At 48.3% G+C, this 23969-nt stretch overlaps 1 protein-coding gene, 1 non-coding gene and 1 pseudogene across 5 annotated transcripts in view; 2 read left to right on the top strand and 1 right to left on the bottom strand.

Annotated features, from left to right (window-relative positions):
• The window catches only part of SCAI (suppressor of cancer cell invasion), a 112859-nt gene extending 89418 nt beyond the window's left edge, over positions 1-23441 (bottom strand). Inside the window, exons 1-2 of one of the 4 annotated variants that reach the window (XM_004593572.3) lie at positions 22753-23436; positions 22195-22239 (exon numbers count right to left, since the gene is read on the bottom strand). In XM_004593572.3, coding sequence (XP_004593629.2) covers positions 22195-22239; positions 22753-22805 — 98 coding nt within the window. In that variant the 5' untranslated portion in view covers positions 22806-23436. Of the gene's footprint in view, positions 1-7109; positions 7132-22194; positions 22240-22436; positions 22507-22752 lie in introns of those variants that run through there. The other 3 variants (XM_058672564.1, XM_058672565.1, XM_058672566.1) reach the window with 3 other exon arrangements.
• LOC118759932 (U6 spliceosomal RNA) lies at positions 9553-9659 on the top strand. The gene has a single exon (XR_004996471.1). It is a non-coding gene; the product is annotated as a U6 spliceosomal RNA (small nuclear RNA).
• Positions 10012-11618, top strand: LOC105942260 (small ribosomal subunit protein uS12-like; annotated as a pseudogene).
• Positions 23442-23969: the final 528 nt, after the last annotated feature.

Genomic DNA, 23969 nt, shown 5'->3' with positions numbered 1-23969 from the left:
AAATAAGTCAATATTTAGACAACATGACTTTGGAAAATCTCTTCAATTTTGGGTTAAGTTACATTAGGCATTGTTAACTGATACACACACAAGGAGCAAGATGCTGCTACAACATCCCTCCCCCAGGCTGCTCCTCGCCACACTGCTGAGCACTGGAAGCTGTACTGCCCACCTGACACGTGCAGGAATCGGGTCTGACAGCTCTCCTGCACAATTTCTACTCTGGCCTCCGCACTCCCTCACCACAGCGAGCTGCTGCTAGGCAGTGTTTCTTTTGGCAACAAACTACACAAATATTTTAGAGAGACTGACCTTTGGCTGAACTCTGGCCCCTTAAATCCTTATTCTTCCCCTACATGGTAATCTGGAGTCACTGTATGGTACTGGGATAGTACCCACTCATTAACTCAATCCTGGTAAGAGAACTCAAAACAAGTTACCATCTCTCTTAAACAGTGTCAGTAAATAACATTCGAAACTTCAGGTGTTTTTCTTTCTTGCAACTGTGCTAGAATCAAAGGTAGGTTCTAGGAAATAATAACATTTTAAATGTAAGCCAGAAAAAATAAATAAAACACCACCACAACATAAATTATACTTCCAAAGAGTGACAGAGTGAGGGATGGAGTACGAGCTACCTTCTATCAGCTGGTTCACTCGCAAATGCCCTCGCAGGTCAGGGGCAGGCCAGGCAGCGGCCAGGAGCCCACAGCTCTACCCAGGTCTTCCACATGGGTGGCAGAAACTCAAGTGCTTGAGTCATCATCTGCTGCCTGCCAGGAAAATTAGCAGGGAGCTGGATCACAAGTTTGGCAACCAACACTGAAATGGGCACTCAAATACGGGATGCAGCCATCCCAAGTGGTATCTTACCGCACCACCACAAGGCCCACTCCACCTTATTATTCATTATATACCCCAACCTACCTTTCCCTAATAAGCAATAATCCATTGCTAGGGAAGTAAAATGTGCATGAAGTACTTATAAAACTCAACAAACTTTTTTTTTTTAGATCTTCCGTTGGAGGATGCACTCCGCAAGTGACCGCAACAGCCAGGGCTGAGCTGATCTGAAGCCAGGAGGCCGTAGCCTCTTCTGGGTCTCACACGCAGGTACAGGGTCCCAAGGCTTTGAGCCGTCCTCAACTGCTTTCCCAGGCCACAAGCAGGGAGCTGGATGGGAAGTGGAGCTGCTGGAATTAGAACCAGCGCCCATATGGGATCCCGGCGTGTGCAAGGCAAGGACTTTAACCACTTGGCCCCCACTACCGTTCCGGGGCCCCCAATGAACTTCTGAAGCAACTACTTAAATCAAGGTCCATAGAAACAAATTGAAGCATGCTTTAATTTATTTGGCTCTAAACCACAGATGTTGCAAGTACCTGTTAGTGTTTCAGAGGATAAGACAAACCATATATAATTTGTCAGTATGGTAGAGCTAAAAAAAACATCAGAATTGGGAAACAGTGCCACAGGTTACACCTCTCTGTGGCAACAACATCCCATACAGGCGCCAGTTCAAGTCTCAGCTGTTTCACCTCCAATCCAGTCCCCTATCAAAAGTCTGGGAAAGCAGCAGAAGACCTAAGTGCTTGGGAGTCTTGGAAGAAGCTCCTGGCTTCAGAACCCCACACCATGGTCATTATGGCCATTTAGGGGGTGAACCAGTTGATGGAAGATTTCTCCCTCTCCCACCCTCTCTCTTCAGTAACTCTGCCTTTCAAACAAAAATAAATAAGTACTTCCTTAGAAAGAAACAGAATTGGAAGGTTTATTCATTACCACATATATGGTCTTGAACTGATCATTAGCCTTCTTAGAAAAGCATAACCAGTTAAAATGCAAACAAAAGCAAACAGAAACTCTTAACAGTCCTCTAGCAATCACAACAAAAAAAATAGAATGTGGCAGGCACTGAAGTGCAGGGCAGCATCACCACTCAGGACCCCCGCCTCCCATATCAGTGCTTGGAACTGGATCTCATTTCCTGCTAACGCGAACCCTGGGTGGCTAATGCTGCCCAGAATTTCGCTCCCTGTCCCTTATATGGGAGACCAAAAGGAGCTCTTGGCTCCAGCCTTCCGCCAGATGCAGAGCCAGCTGCTGTGGGCACATGGTTCACAAACAGCAGAGAGAACACACCTAGTTCTCCCACCCCCAGTATCTCTCAATTGTTCTGCCATTCAAATAAATAACAAAAACAAAGCAACATTTTAATTTTAATTAAAACAGCTATCTAAATGATAATACTATACAAATTTTAACAAAATTTATCTAACCATTAAGGACAAAAAATATGAATATCATACAAATATTTCTAAACCAAAAGAAGCAATATTTCTCAGGTCATTTTAGAATCTTAAATAAGGACAGCCTTAACAGCAAAACCTGAAGAAGGTAAATAAACCAAACTATAGACGAAAAAAAAATCCTCTAAAACATGAACTGAATACTGAATCCAACTATATTTCTCTTTTTTTAGATTTATTTATTCTATTTTTTTTAATTTATTTATTCTTTATTGCAATGTCAGATATACAGAGAGAGGAGGAGAGACAGAGCAAGATCTTCCGTACAATAATTCACTCCCCAAGTGACGGCAATGGCCGGTGCTGTGCCGATCCGAAGCCAGGATCCAGGAACTTCCTCCAGGTCTCCCACGCGAGTGCAGGGCCCTACGGCTTTGGGCCGTCCTCGACTGCTTTCCCAGGCCACAAGCAGGGAGCTAGATTAAAAGTGGAGCTGCTGAAATTAGAACCGGAGCTCATATGGGATCCCGGTGTGTTCAAGGTGAGGACTTTAGCCGCTAGGCCAACCATGCCAGGACCCAACATTTGTTTACTTTTATTGGAAAGTCAGATATACGGGGAGCAGGAGAGACAGAGAGGAAGATCTTCTGTCCAAAGATTCACCCCTCAAGTGGCTGCAACGGTCAGAGTTGAGCCAATCCGGAGCCAGGAGTCGGGAACTTCTTCCAAGTCTCCCACATAGGTACAGGGTCTCAAGGCTTTGCACCGTCCTCAACTGCTTTCCCAGGCCACAAGCAGGGAGCTGGATGGGAAGCAGGCCGCTGGGATTAGAACTGGTGCCCATATGGGATGCTGGTGCTTTCAAGGTAAGGACTTGAGCCACTAAGCCACCGTGCCAGGCCCCCAACTATATTTTAAAACAGGGATTTGGGGCTGGCGCTGGGGCACAGTATATAAAACTTCTGCCTCTGGTGTTGGCATCCCATATGGCACTGGAACAAGTCCAAGCTGCTCCACTTCCATTTCAGCCCCCTGCTAATGGCCTGGGAAAGCAGTCAAGGGTGGCTCAAGTTCTGGGCCCCTGTGAGCACGTGGGAAACCCAAAGCAAGCTAATGGCTCTTGGCTTTGGATCAGCTCAGGCCTGACCACTGCTGACATCTAGGGAGGATGAAAGATCCCTATCACTCCTTCTCTTTCTGTAACTCTGCTTTTCAAAACAAAACAGAACAAGAGAAAAGAGGACCTGGATATCTGGATCCAGCATTGTGGCACTACTGCCTGCAATGCCAGCATCCCATATAGGCACCTGTTCAAGTCTTGGATTCTCTGCTTCTGATCCAGCTCCCTGCCAAGCAGAAGCATCCAGTACTTCAGTTCCTGCATCCATGTGGGAAACCCAGATGACCTGGCCCAGCCCCCATCCATACGGCCACTTGGGAGTAACGCAGGGAATGGAAGACCTCTCTCTTTCTCTCAAATTTTCAAATAAAATAAATCTTTAGAAAAAGCTATGACTAATTTAGTTTATTCAGAAATGCAAGATTGATTTAATATTAGATTTTTAAAAAGTAATCCCATACATTACAAGGGTGAAACAAAGGATTAAAATTCTATGATCAACATATATTTTTAAAAAGCATTTGATAAAATTATGCACCCACTCCAGATTTTTAAAAAAAAAAAGTTTCAAGGATTTCCATTTCCAGCTACAATGTAACAACAAGGAGCAGACTCACCTTCCTACCTAAAACAACCCACAGGAAGCAGATCTACTGGACCAAACAGCACATTAGCCCACAAGGAACAGCAACCTTAGAGGACGAGATGAGGATAATTAATCAGCCCTCAGCCCACAGCTTCGAGGGCAATTGCAGAGGGGGGCACACGAGAGGAAATCCTGGCAAACCCACACCGACACTGAGGGTCCACAGCGTTGACAGCACAGAGGAGAAAGCTTCAGACGTACAATATTGGCTGTGGGCAGGCAGCCACGCAGGTGCAGCCACGCAGGTGCAGGGTCCCAAGGACTTGGACCTCGAGCGCTTTCCCAGGCCATAGGCAGGGAGCTGAATGGGAAGCGAAGCAGTCAGGACACCAACTGGAACCCACACAGGACCCTGATGCTTGCAGGGAGAGGATTTAGAGCTGTGACATTTCTAAAAATTTAGTGGAAAAAAAATCTGCAACAGCCCACGTCCTTGATCCCTTGTATCCTCTTGGGAGACCTGGAAGAAGCTCTAACCACTGCAGCCATCTGGGGTGTGAACCAGCAGATGCAAGATACCTTTCTCTCTCTCTCTCTCTCTCTCTGTAAATTTGCTTTTCAAATAAATAAATAAATCTTTTTAAAAAGAAAAAAGAGCAAAAGTCCATTAGAAATGGTTTAACTATAGATCCTGAAGAAACTGCTTGCTGCATGTGTATGCTAGAATACATTTTGTGATTACATGTCTTTTTAAAAGCTTTTTTTTTTTTAAATTTCTGTTTTTCATTATACAGTTTCATAGGCTCAGGGATTTCTCCCCCCATACCCCCCATTCCCACTCCCCCCCAACTGTTTCCTGCTGTATTATTACAATAATATAGACCTCCAATGCCACTCAGCCATTAAAAAGAATGAAATTCTAACCATTTGCAAGAAAATGGTTCCAACTAGAGACCATTATGCTCAGTGAAATAAGCCAATCCCAAAAGAACAAATACCGCATGTTCTCCCTACTCTAAGGACAACCCTGCAATACCAATCACTTGCCTAGCAGCTGAATGAACTGCCATCTGCTGCCAATCAGGTCTTCGACTTCAGGCCTTTCTGGAAGCAAGACTTTGACTTGCAATTCTACCTGGGGTGGCTGTCCACAAAATTCACATATTAATAAATACGACTGCTCAGGCATGCAGAGGAGAATTGGAAACGGAGAGCCATCTAGCCTCGCTGGACTGTTTTCTATTCTGGAAGAATCTGCAAAAGCTTTCCAGAGACCAGCCCTGGGGCCGCTCCCAAAGAGCAGGACACACAGGGAGCCAGGGCTGCAGGGAAGACGGGGCAGGGCCTGACAGGTGCTGCTTCCTAAACCTGTTGCAACTCTCTGTGCTCTATAAACACACAGCTACCCCTGCCCCAAAAGCCTATATTTTAGCAGAGCAAGGAAGACAGAAAGCAAAACCCAGGAAGCATGAATCGGGGGGTGGGGAGGAGGAACACACAAAATCCACATATATGTCTTATTATTCAAAAAATAAAAAACAGTGCAGACTAAGGAAGGGGGTATCAAGAAAATATGAAAGATCAAATTCTGGGCCTTCCACGTGTGCAGCTGGCACCCAGCTCCTTGGGCCATCGTCTGCTGCCCTCGCAGGCACATCAGCAGTGAGCTGCAGCAGAAAAGGAGCAGCCAGCATGTGAACTTGGCTCTGACATAGGATGCCAGCATCACAGGCAGTGGAGTAACCAATGTGTCCCAACGCCAGGCTCCCAAGGTCACTGTAATATCAACCAACACACAACCATCCAAATATCAAACTTAGAAGAAAAAAAAAAGGAAAGAAAAGGAAAAAGAAACAAAACATAAGACTGTATTGTCAGCATGATGGCTCAACAGCTAGTTCTCCACCTCCAAGCACTGAGATCCCATACGGGCGCCGATTCATACCCCAGCTGCTCCGCCTCCCATCCAGCTCCCTGCCTGGGAAAGCAACAGAAGACGGCCCAAACCCTTGGGACACTGCACCCACATGGGAAACCCAGAAGCAGCTCCTGGCTCCTTGCTCCAGATCGGCTCAGCTCCGGCCACTGCAACTGCTTGGGGAGTGAACCAGCACATGGAAGATCTTTCTATCTCTCCTTCTCTCTGTAAATCTGATCTGCCTTTCCAATAAAAATAAATAAATATTTCTTTAAAAATGGGCATTAAGGCAATAATGCAGGTTCCTATTTTACTAAAAAAGGAATAATTTTCTTACTTGACCATTCTATTATCACCAGGCTAATGGCACTAATCTGAAAGCCTTTCTTTTTATCAGGTGTTCTCTATAGAAATCTACATCTGATAACTGTTGTTTGGAGATTATCACAACAGTTCGGAAGTCCTCACTGCTCCTAAACCAGCTTCGAGGATTTACGTGCAAGCACCTGCAACATGCCTGCCACAACACGCATGCCACATGCACACACGAACTCCCGGGACGAGGCCATACACACACAGACAGCCCTTCAAGGCTGGTAGGACACACGAGGACAGGGCTCAGGGGAGACAATACAAAGTGTGCGGACTGCTGCTCTGGCATGGTGGATTAAGCCACTGTCTGCAATACAGGCAGTGGACGCCAGTTCAAGTCCATATGAATGCTCCACTTCCGATCCAGCTCCCTGCTAATGTGCCTGGGCAAGCAGCGGAAGATGCCCCGTACTCATGTGAGAGACCCAGAAGAAGCTCCTGAGTGGCCCAACTCCAGCCATTGCAGCCATTTGGGGAGTGAACCAGTGAATGGAAGCTCTCTCTCTCTCTGGAACTGTACCTCTCAAATAAATAAAATAAGTCTTAAAGAGAATACAAAGAGTAATAACCCACATTGAAGCAGAATGCTTCCAACATTTAGCAAATCCTGTTGGGCAGTTCTCCTTTTCCTGAGTTCAGAGACCCATTTCACGACAGACACGATCAGTGAAGAGAGCCCATGCTAGTAAAACCGACGCTCAGACAGGGTTGGCAGTGCCTGGGAACACGGGATGAAAGCGAAGGCAAGGCCACAGGAGACCTCACGGCTCTATGCCAGGGTTCTCAGGAACAACAATCAAGAGAATATATAGGAACAGACATACAAGCACAAACAAGGAGATTTATTGTAAGGAATTGGCTCACATAGTGATGAAGGTTGAAGACTCCCAAGATCAGCAGTAAGCAAACTGGAGACCCAAGAGAGCCGAAGGTACGGTTCTGGTCCAAATCCAAAAGCCTGAGAACCAGGACAGACAACAGTGTTAAGTTCCGGTCCACGAGCCAGCAGGCTCCGGAGCCTAGGCATTGTCCCGAGTACAAGGCCAGGCGGCCAACACACGCTCCTGTTGTCAGACTTCCTGTTCCGGGAACATCTCAAATGACTGGTAAGCAGCAGAGGGCAGGCAGCTTTCTGCAGTCGAGAGTTCCACTCGCCCTCACACGTTCTCACTCAAGCTTAGAAGAACATTTGGGTAAATGTCTGGGAATCTGGTGGCTGAGTCAAGGTGACACACAGAACTAACCACACTGGGATCTGGCATGGTACAGCCAGCAAATCCTCCGCCTGCAGCGCCAGCATCCCACATTTGTAGCGTTCATGTCCTGACAGCTCCACTTCAGATCTTGCTCCCTGCTTATTTGTTTAGGAAAATAGTGGAGGATGACACAAGGGTTTGCAACCCTGCACCAATACAGGAGATCCAGAAGAAATCTCCTGGCTCCCAGATTCAGACCAGCTCAGCTTTGGCTACTGTGGCCATTTGGGGAGTGAATCAGTGAATGAAAGATAACTCTATCTTCCTCTCTGTCTCTCCTCCTCTCTGTATATCTACCTTTCCAATAAAAATAAAAGGGCCCAGTGCAGTGGCCTAGTGGCTAAAGTCCTCACCTTGCACATGCCAGGATCCCATGTGGACACCAGTTCTAATCCTGGCAGCTCCACTTCCCATCCAGTTCCCTGCCTGTGGCCTGGGAAAGCAGTCGAGGACGGCCCAAAGCCTTGGGATCCTGCACCAGTGTGGGAGACCTGGAGGAAGTTCCTGGCCCGACTTCGGATTGGCTCAGCACCGGCCATTGTGGTTGCTTGGGGAATGAATCATCAGATGGAAGATCTTCCTCTCTGTCTCTCCTCCTCTCTGTATATCTACCTTTTCAATAAAAATAAAATACAAATCTTTAAAAAAATAAAGAAGATAACTCTCTCTCTCCCTCTTATTCTTACAAGTAAAAATAAACTAAGCAAAAAGTGTAAAAGTTAATCACAACTGCTTACTTGGTTCTGATTTTCCCACTCTTTCTTCACTTCAAAAAAGGATTTGCAAAAGGCGTTACAAACTGACTCCACTGGGCCACTTCTTTCAGCTATTCCCCTAACAAGGGCAAACCCGAGTAGGGGACTGGCTAGTTCCCAACCTGGAAGAGGCTAATGCCCCGGAAATGAAGCACAAGTAGCCAGCCAGTCAACGGCTAGCGCAGGAAGACGTCAGGCCGTGAACGTGAGCTGTCCATCCAGTCAGTCTCTCCCTCCCTCTCTCTCTCTTTCTCTCTCTCTCTCTCTCTCTCTCTCTCTCTCTCTCACACACACACACACACACACACACCTCATACAGAGCCCATCAGGGACCTAGAGACCGATCTAGACTGGGAGAAACAGTCAGACGCCGAGCCCCTTGGGTGCAATAGAGCTTGCCCTGAGAGAGAGAAGGCTGATTCTCCGAGGAAAGGCACAGGCTCACAGAACCCCATCCTGGGGAAGCCAGGCCGAGCAGCTGCAGGCTTGAAGGCTCAGCCTGATGAAGAGGACCCCCTTCCAGACCCACTCCTGGCTGCCAGCATGAGAGCTGCTTGCGTGCCTGCGGTTGCTGGCAGGTCTGGCTTCCTCCCCACATGGCCCTGACAGGCTGCCTGGTCTCCCTCTCTCCAGAGCAGCCTCTCCTTGTGGCAGGTAGCCTACCCAGAGTAAGCGATGACAAAGGGAACGGGAGAAGGTGGAGGAGACAGACTGGGAGGCACCACGGCAGAAGTCAGTCTTTGACACCTCACTGCTTCTGCCTGGTTCTGGTCCCCAGAAGTCACTAAGTCCAGCCACATTCAAGGCAAGGAGAATTAAACAGCAGAAACAAAGAATGTGTGTACTGATCTTGAAAACCACCACAGGGACTAAAGAACTGAGGGGGGGGAGGGAGAAGCAGCTGGATCAATTATCAAAACGCCAAGGGATGTCTTATTCTTCTCCCGGAACTCCCTAACCCCTACCTGCTTGCTAGCCTCAGCGGAGGTCTGTGTTTGTTTTGTGAAAATCTGAACTCCTTGAGGAGAGCGTGGGCAGGGCAGAGTTGGGCAGGTGAGCTTCGGGGAGGAAGCCAGTGAGCGACGGGCCGGGCAAGGAGCTGACTCCTCAGCAGGCACCACTGTAACCCGCTGGACAGACGAGCTGTACTCAGGATCTCATCAAAAACTAACTCCCAACTGGGCACTACCCAACCTTCACCAAAAAAACTAAAGACTAGAGAAATTACATTTATGTAAAATGACTTAAGGACAGAAATTCATTTTTCCAGATTTGATGCTTTCAAATTTATTTTTAGCTGCTTGCTTCGGCAGCACATTATGCTAAAATTGGAACAATACAGAGACCAGTGTGGCCCCCGTGCCAGGATGGTGTGCAAATTCATGAAGTATTTTCACATTTTTTTCTGTCTCTCCCCTTCTCTTTGTAACTCTTTCAAACAGCAAAAAGATCTTCAAGAAAACTACTTTTGACTTACATAATCCCTTTCAAACAAAATTTTATATATATGTACATACATATGTAAAGCCGCCAAGATACAAAACAGGGCTGGGTGTTTGGTCCAGGAATTAAGCCATGGCTTGGGGTGCTGGCACCCCACACTGCAGTCCTTACCCCGTCCCAGCTTTAGCCCCCTGCTGATGTACACCCTGGGAAACCAGCAATGAAGGTTCAAGTAGTTGAGTGATGACTCATGAAGGGGACCTGCATTGAAGTTCCCAACTCCTGCCTTAGCCTGGCACAATACCCGCAGTCATGGGTGTGTGGACAGTAAAACAGCAAACGGAAGATCTCTCTTCTCCTTCTCAAATAAGAAAAATATATTAAGTACAAAATATATGTGGCTGGCATGGTGCGATAGCTAATCCTCTGTCTGCAAGTGCTGGCATTCCATGTGGGCACCAGTTCGAGTCCCAGCTATTCTACTCAGATCCAGCTCCCTACTAAAGTACCTGGGCAAGCAGCAGAGGACAGCCAAAGTCTCTGGGCCCCTACACCCACAGGGAAGAAACTCCTGGTTCCTGCTTTCAAATAAACTCAGCTCTGGCCGTCGTAGCCAATTGGAGAATGAATCAGAAGATGGAAGAACTCTCCCTCTCTCCTCTCTCTATAAAAATCTGCCTTTCAGGGCCCCAGAACAGTAGCCTAGTGGCTAAATCTTCACCTTGCATGCAACCAGACCTCATATGGGTGCTGGTTTGTGTCCCAGCTGCTCCACTTCCCTTCCAGCTCCCTGCTTGTGGCCTGGGAAAGCACTAGATGGCCCAAAGCCTTGGGACCCTGTGCCCATGTGGAAGACTGGCCTGGCCCCTGACTTCAGATCAACTAGCTCTGGCTGTTGTGGCCACTTGCAGAGTGAATCAGCGGACAGATCTTTCTGTCTGTCTCTCCTTCTCTCTGTATATCTGCCTTTCCAATAAAAATCAGTAAATCTTCAGAAAAAAATCTGCCTTTCAAAAGAAAAAATGACATATATATGTATATGTGTATATATTTTAAAAAAAACCTAAGTAAATGAACAGAGAACAAGAAAAGTGGGAAAACCATAGATTTACAAAAGACGTAAGAGGCAGACAGTTGGCTCAGTGGTTAAGCTGCTGGTTGGAATGCTTAGGTCCCAAATTGGAGAGCTGGGTTTGCGTCCTGGTGCTGCCCTGATCCCAGCTTCTGTTGAATGCATACACGGGGAGGCAACAGGTGATGGCCCAACTACACGGGTTCCGGCCATTCTCATGGGAGACTTAGGCTGGGTTCCCAGGTCCCAGGCGACAGCACGGCCACCACAGCATTTGGAAACTGAATCAGTGCAAAGGAGTCTTCTCTAATTAAAAAAAAAAAAAAAAAAAAAAAACTTTCACTCAGGCCCACGTGTCGCCAAGATGGGCAAGTCCATGTCCTACCCACAGCCAGGAAGCTCCACAGCCACCAGCAGGAACAGAAGCAGCACGACAAGCAATACAAGAAGGTGCACCCGGGCACGGCCCTCAAGGCCAACCCCTTCGGGGGGCGCCTCCCCCGCCAAGGAGATCGTGCTGCAGAAAGCAGGGGTCAGAGCTAAGCAGCCCAACGCGGCCATCAGGAAGTACGTCCCGGGGCAGCTGATCAAGAACCGCAAGATCACGGCCTTGGCGCCCAATGACGGCTGCCTCAACTTCATCGAGGATAACGGCGAAGTGCTGCTGGCTGGACTTGGCTGAAACGCCACGCCGTTGGTGACATTCCTCGAGTCCACTTTAAGGTGGTCAAAGTAGCAAACGTGTCCCTCTTGGCCTTATACAAAGGCAAGAAAGAGAGACCAAGATCATAAATGTTGATATCAGAAGTCTATTAATAAATTTTTTGTATTCCAGAAAAAAAAAAAACACTAAGACTTAAGACCAAGCCAACTAATTTTAAGCTATGAACTTTGTCTAAATTGTGCTTTGAACAGGTAAATTTTAAAAAAAGATTTTTTATTTTTATTAAAAAGGTGAAGGTACAGAAGGAAAAACAGAGAGAGAGATGGAAAGAGATGACGACAGAGAATTTCCATATTCTGGTTCACTCCCCAAATGGCCATAACAACCACAGCTCAGCGGATCCTAAGATGGGACCCAGGAGCTCCTCCCAGGTCTCCTATTTGGGTACAGGATCCAAAGCTCTTGGGCCTTCCTCTGCTGCTTTCTGAAGCCATCCGGCAGGGAGCTGGGCTGGAAGTGGAGCAGCCAGCATACAAACTGGGGTCCACATGTGATATCAGTGCTGGGAATTAGCCTACTATACCACTGCATTAACACCAAACAAAAGCTGTTGTTATTTTTCTATGACCTGGTTTTGCAGATACAGGGATTCCCAGTTTCCCTCCTCTTTCTATTTTCCCTCCCACAAATTTGCCTCACGTTATTACAGTAGCACAGTCCTTTAATTGGCTATTAATTTAGCATTCTATTGTAATTCATCATGGCATTGTAGGTATAGACAGAGGTAGCCAATCTAGTATCATGTTGCCAAGGTACACTTACTGCACCATCGGGAATCCATCTTTTATTCAGGAGCAGAGATGTCTACTGCAACACACCTTTTTTTTTTTTTAAGATTTATCTATTTTTATTTGAAAGACAGATTTACAGAGAAAAGAAAATAGAAAAAGATCTTCCATCCACTAGATCACTCCCCAACTGGCCGCAGCAGCCGGAGTCAAACCAATCTGACCCAAGTAGCCAGGAGCTTCTTCCAGGTCTCCCACACGAGTGCAGGGTCCCAAGGCTTTGGGCCGTCCTCGACTGCTTTCCCAGGCCACAAGCAGGGAGCTGGATGGGAAGTGGAGCAGCCAGGACACGAACCAGCACCCGTATGTGATCTTGCTGTGTGCAAGGCAAGGATTTAACCACTGAGCCGTTGTGTTGAGTCCTCAACATATCTTTATTTCTTGGCATGCTAATCTCTATTATACAGTTCATTAATACGCATGTTTGTTTGTATTTGTTTTCTGCTTTGTATAACGGTTGCTTTTTAAAAAGATTTATTTTTGTTAGAAAGTCAGATTTACAAAGAGAAGCAGATACAGAAAGATCTTCCATCCACTGGTTCACTCCCCAAGTGGCTGCAACCGAGGAGAGGAGCTCCAATCTGAAGTCAGGAGCTTCTTCTGGGTCTCCCACACACATGAGGGTCCCAAGACCTTGGGTCATCCTCAACTGCTTTCCCAGGCCACAAGCAGGGAGCTGGAAGGGAAGTGGAGCAGCAAGGAAACAAATCAGTGTCCATAGCCCATATAGGATCACAGCCGATGTAAGGCCACTAGGCTACCAAGTCGGGCGCAAAGGTGGCCTTAAATCAGAGAATATATGATATTTGTCCTTTGGGGGTTGGCTTATTTCACTGAGCATTATGGTTTCCAGCTGGGACCATTTCATTGCAAATGGTAGAATTTCATTCTTTTTAATCACTGTGTAACAGATCATGCAGTCAGTGTAACACAGCTTCTCTATCCATTCCTCTTTCAACGGGCATCCCCATCTTCACTACTGCGGATGGAGCTGCTATAAACATAGGATTGCAGGTTGCTTTCCATATGCAGATTTCCCTTCATTTCAGTTTACTCCCTGGAGGGGGATAGCCGAGTTACACAGCAGATCCATTTTCAGTTGTCTGAGCACTCTCCAGACTGACTTCCATAGTGATTGTACCTACCTACACTCCCACCAATAAGCAAAGGAGGGTACCTTTCTCCCCACATCCACATGAGCAGGTACTGTTAGGAAATTTCCAAATGTAGGCCAATCTCACTGGAGTTAGGTGGAACCTCAATGTGGTTTTCATTTGTACTTCCCTGAGAGCCAGGGAGCCGGAGCATTTTCTCATGTCTATTCAGCATTTGAATTTGTTATTTTGAAAAATGATTGCTCATTTCCTTCGCCTATTTAACAGGGTTGTTTGTTTTGCTGCTGTTGAGTTTCTGAAGCTCTTTATTAATCCTAGCTCTTACTCTCCTATCTGCTGTGTAGTGTGCAAAGATTTTTCTCCCATTCTGTTGGTTGCCTCGTTTTTTGGTGATCATTTCCTTTGCTGTACAGAAGCTTTTCAGTTTGATGCAGTCCCACTTACTTATTTTGGCTTTCATTGCCTGTGCTTTTGGTGAATTTTTTCAAAGATTTATTTATTTTTATTGGAAAAGGGGATCAGATTATGAAGAGAACAAGAGACAGAAAGATCTTCCAATCACTTATTCACTCATCAAATGGCCTCAATGGCTGAAGTTGAACCAATCCAAAGCCAGGAGCCAGGAGCCTCTTCCGGGACTTCCATGCAGGTGCAGGGTCCCAAGGCTTTGGGCCATTCTCTGCTGCTTTCCCAGGCCACACGCAGGGAGCTGGATGGGAAGCAGGGCAGCCAGGGCATGAGCTGGCACGCATTTGGGATGCCAGCGCTTGTCAGGTGAGGATTTAGTCATGAAGTCATAGCACCAGGCCTTTGGTGACTTTTTAAAGAAGTCTTTGCCAATTCTCTGTATTTTGTGAGTACCTCCTATATTTTCCTGTAATAGTTTGATAGTTTCTGGGTTCAGACTAAGGTCCTTGATCTATTTAGAGCTGGTGAAAGGTGAGGGTCTTGTTTCTTACTTAAGCTGATATGCAGTTGCCCCAACAGTATTTGTTGAAGAGACCAGCATTTTCTGCTGGGTTATATGTTTTCCTGTTGAAAATTAGTGGGCTAGGGCCTGGCGGCGTGGCCTAGCGGCTTAAGTCTTCGCCTTGAATGCCCCGGGATCCCATATGGACGCCGGTTCTATTCCCGGCAGCTCCACTTCCCAGCCAGCTCCCTGCTTGTGGCCTGGGAAAGCAATTGAGGACAGACCAATGCCTTGGGACCCTGCACCCGCGTGGGAGACCCGGGAGAGGTTCCAGGTTCCCGGCTTCAGATCAGCGCAGCACTGGCCGTTGCACTCACTTGGGGAGTGAATCATCAGACAGAAGATCTTCCTCTCTGTCTCTCCTCCTCTCTGTGTATCTGACTTTGTAATAAAATAAACCTCTAAAAAAAAAAAAGAAAATTACAGGGATGTACATGTGTGGGCTCTTTTCTAGGGTTTCTGTTCTATTCCACTGATCTTGTTTTTGTACTAGTACCAGACTATTTTGAATACCACTGCTGTGTACTGTCTTGAGGTCTGGAATCATGATTCTTCTGGCTTTACTTTTGTTCTTCTAGATAGCCTTGAGCCTGGCATGATAGTCTAGTGGCTAAAGCCCTCACCTTGCACGTGTCGGGATCCCATATGGTCGCAGGTTCTAATCCTAGTAGTCCCGCTTCCCATCCAGCTCCCTGCTTGTGGCCTGGGAAAGCAGTTGAGGACGGCCCAAAGCCCTGGGACCCTGCACCTGCATGGGAGTCCCGGAAGAGGCTCCTGGCTTCGGACCAACTCAGCTCTGGCAGCTGCAGCCACTTAGGGAGTGAATCATCGGACGGACAGAAGACCTTCCTCTCTGTCTCTCCTCCTCTCTGTATATCTGACTTTCCAATAAAACAAATAAATGTTAAAAAAAAAAAAAAAAAAAGATGGCCTTGACTGTTCCAGATGTGTCTCCAGATGAATTTTTGTACCATTTTTTCTAGCTCTGAGAACACTGTTGGCACTGTCTTTGGGAGAACATTGAATCTGTATATTGCTTCAATCAGATGGATATTTTGATGATGTTGATTCTAAATCCAGGAATGTGGTAAATTTCTCCATCTTTTAATGTCTTCTACTTCTTTTATTAATGATTGTACTTTTCGTCATACAGCTCTTTCACATCTTTGGTTGGGTTTATTCCAAGGTATTTAAGGTTCTTCTGCACTAGTTTAAAATGGTTAGTCAACTGTGGAAATGTGAACAGTGAGGAGATTTTGGTGGCATGAAGGTAATACCGTTCTTTTAAAAAATTACCATTAACAGAACCTTGGCCATGTGTTCTAAGAGTCCTTGGCCCTGGACGACACTTGCTGAAGTATCGAAGATGGTGTCTGGGTTTGTGAACGGCTTTGCACGGTCTCCACTCGATCCAGCGGGTTGAACAGAACAGTGCCATGAAGACGCTACGAGCGTCAGTGACACCAGCGTGGCGGCTGCAATGTGCGCTCCCACACAGCTGAACTGTGGCACCGCGCTGTAGGTTTCTACCAATCCACGCCACAGCATACAGGCTCCTCCAGATGGGGACATGGGCACGGCGAAGCTTCCCCAGCATGCTGCAAAGAATCAGAAAGCATCTTCCCAGCTTTCCAGGAGTCTCTGGAGCCTCCGTCCACCCAGCTCTCTCTCAGAGGAAGATGCGACACTTCCAAGTGAAGGCCCTGTTTCCACACCAAACCGCCGGGATGCTCCGCTTCTTGCCTTTCATCCCGCACGCTCTCGAAGCTGTGTCTCTCTGTTGCAGGCTTCTGATTCTGTCTTCCAAGAACTTCTCAGCAACAAATCTGCATTTTTTCCTTCATCAGTAAGACGGTTCACTGAAACAGTTCTCACTCAGTAGAACCCAAACAAGACCCACACTCTCAGCCACGCACCTGGCTTTTGCTCCCGCACGTGCTTTCTTGGCAGAAGACATCCCCACCCAATCTATCGTTCAAGCAAAAACTAGCTCAAGAAACTGTTAGAAAAAGTAACGGGCAACCCAGCGGTGGCACAAAATACCCCCAACAGTCAAAACTGTTCCCGGGACACACATACAGAGAATCCTGATGGCTAGATAAGCACCAATCAACCGTGCCTCATCTTCACACTTCACAGAAGTTTCATGAGTAACAAAAGAACCACACAAAGCTATTCAAAATCATCAGTCGGTGGGAAAAGGCAAATATATCCCACAATGCCATGTGCCTCCAAAGTCAGCAAACGGCAACCGGTGCACGTGTGTTTCAAACTTAGCAAATGGCACAGCCTCGATCTGTGCAGGTCATTCTGTCTGGTAACAGCCCTGCAAAGCTAGTCCAAAAGAAACAGACAATATCAAACAGTGATGCAGCCATGGAGCAAATGCAGTCAGCTACACTGCCAGCAGGGCACAACATGGCACAGCCCACCATGAAAATGATTTTGCAGTTTCTTAAAAATGTACCTCCACTAAGACCTAGTAAGTCCCCTTCTAGTCATGTACTCAGAGAAATAGGAACTCGGGTCTGAACAGCCTGAACTCAGAGGCTCCTAACAGCTGTCTTCCGAATGGCCAAAGCTGGCAACAAGCCAGCTTTTGAGACCGTCAACTGATGAGCAGACAGAAGCCAATGGTGGTAAAATCATACCATGAAATGTTCTTCAGGGTCCAGCGGCGTGGCCTAGCGACTAAAGTCCTTGCCTTGAATGCCCCAGGATCCCATATGGGCGCCAGTTCTTTTTTTTTTTTTTTTTCAAAAAAAAGATTTACTCATTTTATTACAGCCAGATATACAGAGAGGAGGAGGGACAGAGAGGAAGATCTTCTGTCCAATGATTCACTCCCCAAGTGAGCCGCAACGGGCCGGTGCTGCGCCGATCCGAAGCCGGGAACCTAGAACCTCTTCGGGGTCTCCCACGCGGGTGCAGTGTCCCAATGCATTGGGCCGTCCTCGACTGCTTTCCCAGGCCACAAGCAGGAAGCTGGATGGGAAGTGGAGCTGCCGGGATTAGAACCGGTGCCCATATGGGATCCCGGGGCTTTCAAGGCAAGGACTTTAGCCGCTAGGCCATGCCGCCGGGCCCATGGGCGCCAGTTCTAATCCCGACAGCTCCACTTCCCATCCAGCTCCCAGCTTGTGGCCTGGGAAAGGAGTCGAGGACGGCCCAAAGCTTTGGGACCCTGCAACCGTGTGGGAGACCCAGAAGTTCCTGGATCCCGACTTCAGATCAACACAGCACCGGCCGTTGCAGCCACTTGGGGAGTGAATCATCGGACAGAAGATCTTCCTCTCTGTCTCTCCTTCTCTCTGTACATTTGACTTTGTCATAAAAATAAATAAATATTAAAAAAAGAAATGTTCTTTAGCAATAAAAAAGGAATTAACAATTATATATAATCATAGAAGATGAATCCCAAAAGCATCATGCCAAGTGTAAGAAGTCAGACACAATGATCACATGATTTGATTTAGATAAAACTGTAGAAAGGTATAGTGATAAAAATAAAGACCAAAAGTGGGTGTCCAGCCCACTGCTTCAGATGAAGCTAGGGCCGGGTCACAGATGCAACCCTAGCATCCAGCTCATGTGCACCGTGGGAAGCACTCGGCCCCTGCCACTCCCTGTGGAGACAGGGATTAAGGTCCTGGCTTCTGGCTTTGGCCTGTCCAGTGCTGGCTACTGCAGGCATCTGGGGAATGAATCAGTGCATTGAGGGGGTCTCCCTCTCTCCACATTTCAAATAAAAATGAAAATCAACACAGGCCGGCACTGCGGTATTATTGTTTGCTGGCATTCCATTCGCACATAGGCTTTCCGCTTCCCATCCAGCTCCCTGCTAACACACCTGGGCAAACAATGCAAGACAGCCCAAGTTCTTGGACCTCTACACCCACGTGACAGATCAAACTGAAGCTCTTGGCTCCTCGCTTTGGCCAGCCCAGTTCCAGCTATTGCTGCCATTTGCAGAGTGAACCAGTCGATGGAAAATCTAGCTCCCCACCCCTCAATATTTCCTTTCAAATAAAACATTTTTTTTGTTAATGCAATAAAGTCCCAAGGTCGCCAGTCAAGGTTACAGAGGGCCCTGTGGGTTGCAGGGCAGCGGGCAGCAGGGGTGAGGTACCTGTACCCTGACTGCACAGAGACAGACTACACAACTGAACACAGCAGTTGAGACGCCTCCCACTGAGCAACAAACATTACTACAGCACGTAAATAATTTCTAATAAAGTTGATTTCTTTTAACAGGTTAGAAGGAAAAAGCGAAACAATGGTCTCACTGATGGAGTCTTCAGCGTGTGTAACTGTTCCACATACTTTACACACACTATTTCACTGAATCATCTCAACTTGCCATCCACTGGCTCATCCAATACAGAGGGACTGAGAAGGGCCAGTGCTGGAATGTGAGGGTACAAAAGTGGTGCTGGCATCCCATGTGAACACCAATTCAAGTCCCAGCTATTCCAACAGAAATGCTGAAATTCACAGCTGCAGTACCTTCTTAGACCTGAGGCTATGTCCCCCTTGTTTCGGGATAGGAAGCAGTGCTCCAGGTCTCTATCTGCAACAGGTGCCGAGTGGTAACAACACAAGAAGCCTCCATTGTTAAATGTGTCCAATAGGTAAACCTCCACCCACTTCCCCCCTACTGGAAGCACACCTGATATGGGCCTGAGTCTTGAATTCAGCCAAGACCTCAGCTTGGCTCTGTCTACACCCGGACTCTATCATCTCAGCAGTTCTACCACCTCCTCAATCAGCCCTCCAGCCTTCGGGGCTTACAGGAAAGTCTACGGGAACCACAGGCTCTGTCAGCATACAGACTCACTACAGCTCCTTTGCCTATACTGGGTAAAAAGCCGTTACACCACCTCTGACGTCAGGGTCCATCGGGGCCTGCCTCCCACTGCAGCACCCGCTTCTCACTTGGGCCTAAACTCCCAAAAAGTCAGAACCAGAATGCCTTCAAATGCTTCCTAAGCAAAGTACACACAGCACCAAAGTGGTGCTTGGATTCCTAATGTAATAATAATCATAATAAATATGACCCAAACCATACAGTAAAGCTCTCAATCATGGGTCTTATTCCTACCAGGTCCTAAAAAGATTTTAACTCCTAACTCCAGCATTCCTCACAGACTTACCGAATGCGTTAGAATACTTCAAAAGCATAAAGAGATCACATTTCCTAATCTTTTTTTTTTTTAATTTACTTGTTTTTATTGGAAAGTCAGATATACAGAGAAGAGGAGAGACAGAGAGCAAGATCTTCCGTCCGATGATTCACTCCCCAAGTGGCCGTAAAGGCTGGTGCTGCGCCGATCCAAAGCCAGGAACCAGGAACTTCCTCCAGGTCTGCCACGCGGGTGCAGGGTCCCAAGGCTTTGGGCGGTCCTCAACTGCTTTCCCAGGCCACAAGCAGGGAGCTGGATGGGAAGCGGGGTTGCAGGGAACAGAACCAGCACCCATATGGGATCCCAGCATGTGCAAGGCGAGGACTTAAACAGCCGCTAGGCTTGGGCAGCGAGCCCACTTTTCCTAACACGTCTTTTGGTCCAGCACAGTTGATCAGGGCATCAGAGTACTGCGCTATTCTGCATCGCCTGAGCCTCATTGTGCACTAAGTCCCCCTGTTCCAATGTGTTTACTGGTTCACTAGCTTCAAAACTGATAAAAGAGAATGATTTCACATCAACTAGACCATAAATCATACTTTCAGCAAGTACTTTCCAAAGCATAATAGAATATGTAATAATTGCCGAATCTGTACAGAAGGCCAACTTGATGGGATGCTTAAGATCCATTCACAAACAAACCCATTTCAAGTGTTGCCATTTTAGCTACAGCACTGATACTGAGAAGTTCTATCATCACAATACGAAAAAGATAATTGCAACACAACTTTTTAAAAACAATATATTTCTTTATTTGAAAGACAAAGTTACGGGGGGAGGTGGTGGGGCACAGGGAGGGAGACAGAGAAAGACAGATCTTCCATCTGTTGGTTCACTCCCCAAATGGAGTTAACAGCTGGAGCTGGGCCAGTCCAAAGTCAGTAGCCAGAAGCTTCTTCCAGAGCCCTGACAAGGTACGGGCCCAAATACTGGTCCATATTCTGTTGTTTGCCCAGGTACATTAGCTGGGACCTGAATCGAAAGTGCAATAGCCAGGATTTGAACCGCACTCATATGGGATGCCAGTGGTTTTACATGCTACACAACACCAATCACAATATTCTTATTGTATCACTCATCTTCGCGGTCATTTTTTAATTAATTTATTTGAAAGGCAGGGTGATGGGGAGAAAAAGAAAAGGAGATATTCCATTTTCTAGTTCATTCCCCAAATGGTTGCGACAGCCAGAGCTGGGCCAAGTTGAATCCAGAAACAACTGCACCTTAGTTTTCCCACGTGGATGTCAGGGACCCAAGCACCTGAGTCATCCTCACTGTGTTTCCAAGTGCACTAGCAGGGAGCTGGGTCAAAGCACAGCAGTCAGGATTCCCACACTCCAACACAGGACACCAGTGTGACGTCTTACTCATGGTGCCACAACACTCAAACCCACTTTGTTGCCTGTTCTCAAAACAATCTCAGAACTGTTTTCTAAGGGAAATCTAAGTCCTGCTCACGGAACCTTTAAAAATGTATGCTAGTTGTCCCAACCTGGGGCCCAGCATGGTAGTCTAGTGGCTAACGTCCTCGATTTGCACGGGCCAGAATGCCATGTAGGTTCTAATCCCAGCAGCCCCGCTTCCCATCCACCTCCCTGCCTGTGGCCTGGAAAGCAGCCGAGAACAGGCCAAAGCCTTGGGGCCCTGCACCTGCGTGGGAGACCCAGAAGTTCCTGGTTCCTGGCTCCTGACTTCGGATCAGCTCAGCTCCAGCCATTGCAGACACATGGGGAGTGAACCAGTGGACAGAAGATCTTCCTCTCTGTCTCTCCTCCTCTCTATATATCTGACTTTCCAATTAAATAAATCTTAAAAAAAAAAAAAAAAAGACACACTTTTCAGAGGCTCGGGAAGCTTAGATTTTCTTTTATATATGATCCTGGATAATCTTCATTTTTTTATTCAGACAAAAGCCAGAGAAATCAAAAGATGGTTCCAATGCTCTCAACGGCCAGGCTGGCCCCAGACAAGGCCAGCTGAGCTGAGTAACCAGGACACCAAAGGCTGCTCCCGGCGGTGCCTGGGCAGGACGCTCATCAGGACAGACAAAGCTGTTACCGGTTATGTCAGAGTTCCACCTGGGTACCAGCTCAAGTGCTGGCTGCTCCACTTTCGCTCCAGCTTCCTGCTAAAGCTCCTGAGAAAGCAGCGAAGCATTGTCCAAATGCATGGAAGTCCGTAGATCCCTTGGGAGACCCAGAAGAAACTCCTGACTCCTAGGTCCAGCCATGTGGCAGTTTCCGGAGTGAACCAGCAAATGAAAGACCTGTCCCTCCCTCCTTCTCTCTGGAAATCTGTCCTTTAATTAAGTTAAATATGCCCTTTTTCTTGTTTTTTTTTTTTTTTAAGTGGCAGAACCAGGCCTTTAATGCACATAACTTACAATGGACCAAATACTTGCACCACACGGCTTGATGTGTTGACCAAAGTACAACACTAGAATTTCTCGATTTACCCCATCTTCTGCATTATTCTAGATAGAAAAACGGGGGAAGGGATCGGGAGCGGTGCAGAAGTAGTCATTTTGAGTCCTTAAGAGAGAAACCTTGCTGGTCAAATCATAAAGTTCATTTACCGACAGTGTACAACGGCGCGGTACGGCACAGGTGTGATCAGGCAACGAGGCCAAGGCTTCCCGCTTACCTGCTTTTCCGTTTTCGAGGCGGCTTCTCCACTGTGCCCGTGACTCTACAGACCAAACAAACAGTCTGTCACTCCAAGTACCAGCTTCGGACCTCGGGGTCCAAGCCCACCCCTGACCTCACAACGCCCTGTTTCCCACCCTGGGACCCCCTGCTTCCCCAGCGCCCCCTCAGCCTCCCGCTCCTGCACCCCGTCCTCGCCTTCTCTGCGACCGTGCTCACCCAGGCCCCCCAACCACCCACCTCCACCGCCTCATTGTCTGCCTCGTCACCCCGCAATCCGCGCACCCCCTCCCGGCCGTGCAGGGCCCCTCTCGGCCCCGCCCCTCCAGGCCCCGCGCCCCCCGCATTCCTCGGCCCCTCCCGGCCCCGCCGCACAAGGTGCCCGTTTCCCCGCCCGGCCCGCGTCTCGAGCCCCCCGCAGGCGGCCGCCGCGCAGCTCGCGCCCCCGGCCCTGGACACCCCCCAGCCTGCCCCCCATCCCCCGCACTCCGGAGTCGGCGCCCCCGGGCCCGCTCGCTCGCCCCCGCCCTCTGCGCGACCCCGGCCGCCGCCCCACCTGGGGGCCAGGCGACTCCGCGGCTGCTGGGGCTGCCGGGCTCCTCTGACCATCCGGCTCCGGCTCCGCCGCGGGAGCTGCTCCGGCGGCCGCAAGGCTCGCTCGGGAAGATGAGGCGGCGGAGGCTGGAGTAGGCGGAGAGGCGGGAGGAGGGCCTCGCGCCTCTGCCAGACTGGACGCGGGACCCGCCTCTTGCGCGCCTCTCCTGCGCGCCCATTGGCTGGTGCTGCAGGGTGCCCGGAAGCCTCGCAGCCGATTGGGCGCTGGAGCTGTCACAGGCCGCGTTGCCCACCCACAGGTTTGGTTGAGACTGCAGGTGGCAGCAGAGGTGCCTTAGAGACGGCGAGTCGCACCGGGGAAGACCTGACCGCCACCGTGCGCCGGAAAGTGGGAGCTACACCCCTGCGCCAGACACCTGCCTGCAGGTTCTCCAGGGCTCCGCGCCCTTCATCCCACACACCTGCTGCAGCCTCCCACCTCTGCGACACGCAAAAAAGTCAAGCAACGCAATTCCCAAAATTCCTCTGACATATGCGGGAGAGAGGCACTTCTCCCAAATAAGCTTTCTTTCTCGAACCACCTGAAATTCAGTCTCTGTCTCTGTATCTGGCTGAAATCTTAACCACTCATCGCTACCCCTCCTCAAGAATTCAGGCATAAAACTGCAAGAACACAACAAAATGAGGCACGTGTCAATGCCCAATCCTCCGCAGGGAAGATCACTAGGTTGGGTGTAATCTTTTAAAGAAAGCAAAGGATTTTTTAAAAAATGATGAGTGAAAAATCAACACTGACACAGAATCGATGCCATCATTAAAAGCAACGTGTTCCATTTTGGAGGATCCAAACGAAACCGATGCCTGTGTGCGTACTAACCATCCTGTGACACCGCACATAACTAAGCTCCAAGCCAGCTAATTCGAAAATAAGCTTCACTGCATTTTTTAAACAAACCTAAGCATGCAAATTTATCAGTTACCTTTGCCTGGTTTAACAAGTCTGGCACGGGGCCCGGCCCTGTGTCCTAGCGGCTAAAGTCCTCGCCTTGAACGCACCCAGATCTCATATGAGCGCCGGGTCTAATCCCAGCAGCTCCACTTCCCATTCAGCCCCCTGCTTGTGGCCTGGGAAGGCAGTCGAGGATGGCACAAAGCCTTGGGACCCTGCGCCAGTGTGGGAAGACCTGGAAGAGCTCCTGGCTTCTGACCAGCACAGCA

Source organism: Ochotona princeps, chromosome 14, assembly GCF_030435755.1.
Source record: "Ochotona princeps isolate mOchPri1 chromosome 14, mOchPri1.hap1, whole genome shotgun sequence".
NCBI lineage: Eukaryota > Metazoa > Chordata > Mammalia > Lagomorpha > Ochotonidae > Ochotona > Ochotona princeps.
Note: the sequence above shows the minus strand (reverse complement) of the source record. Positions and strands in the feature narration are given on the sequence as shown.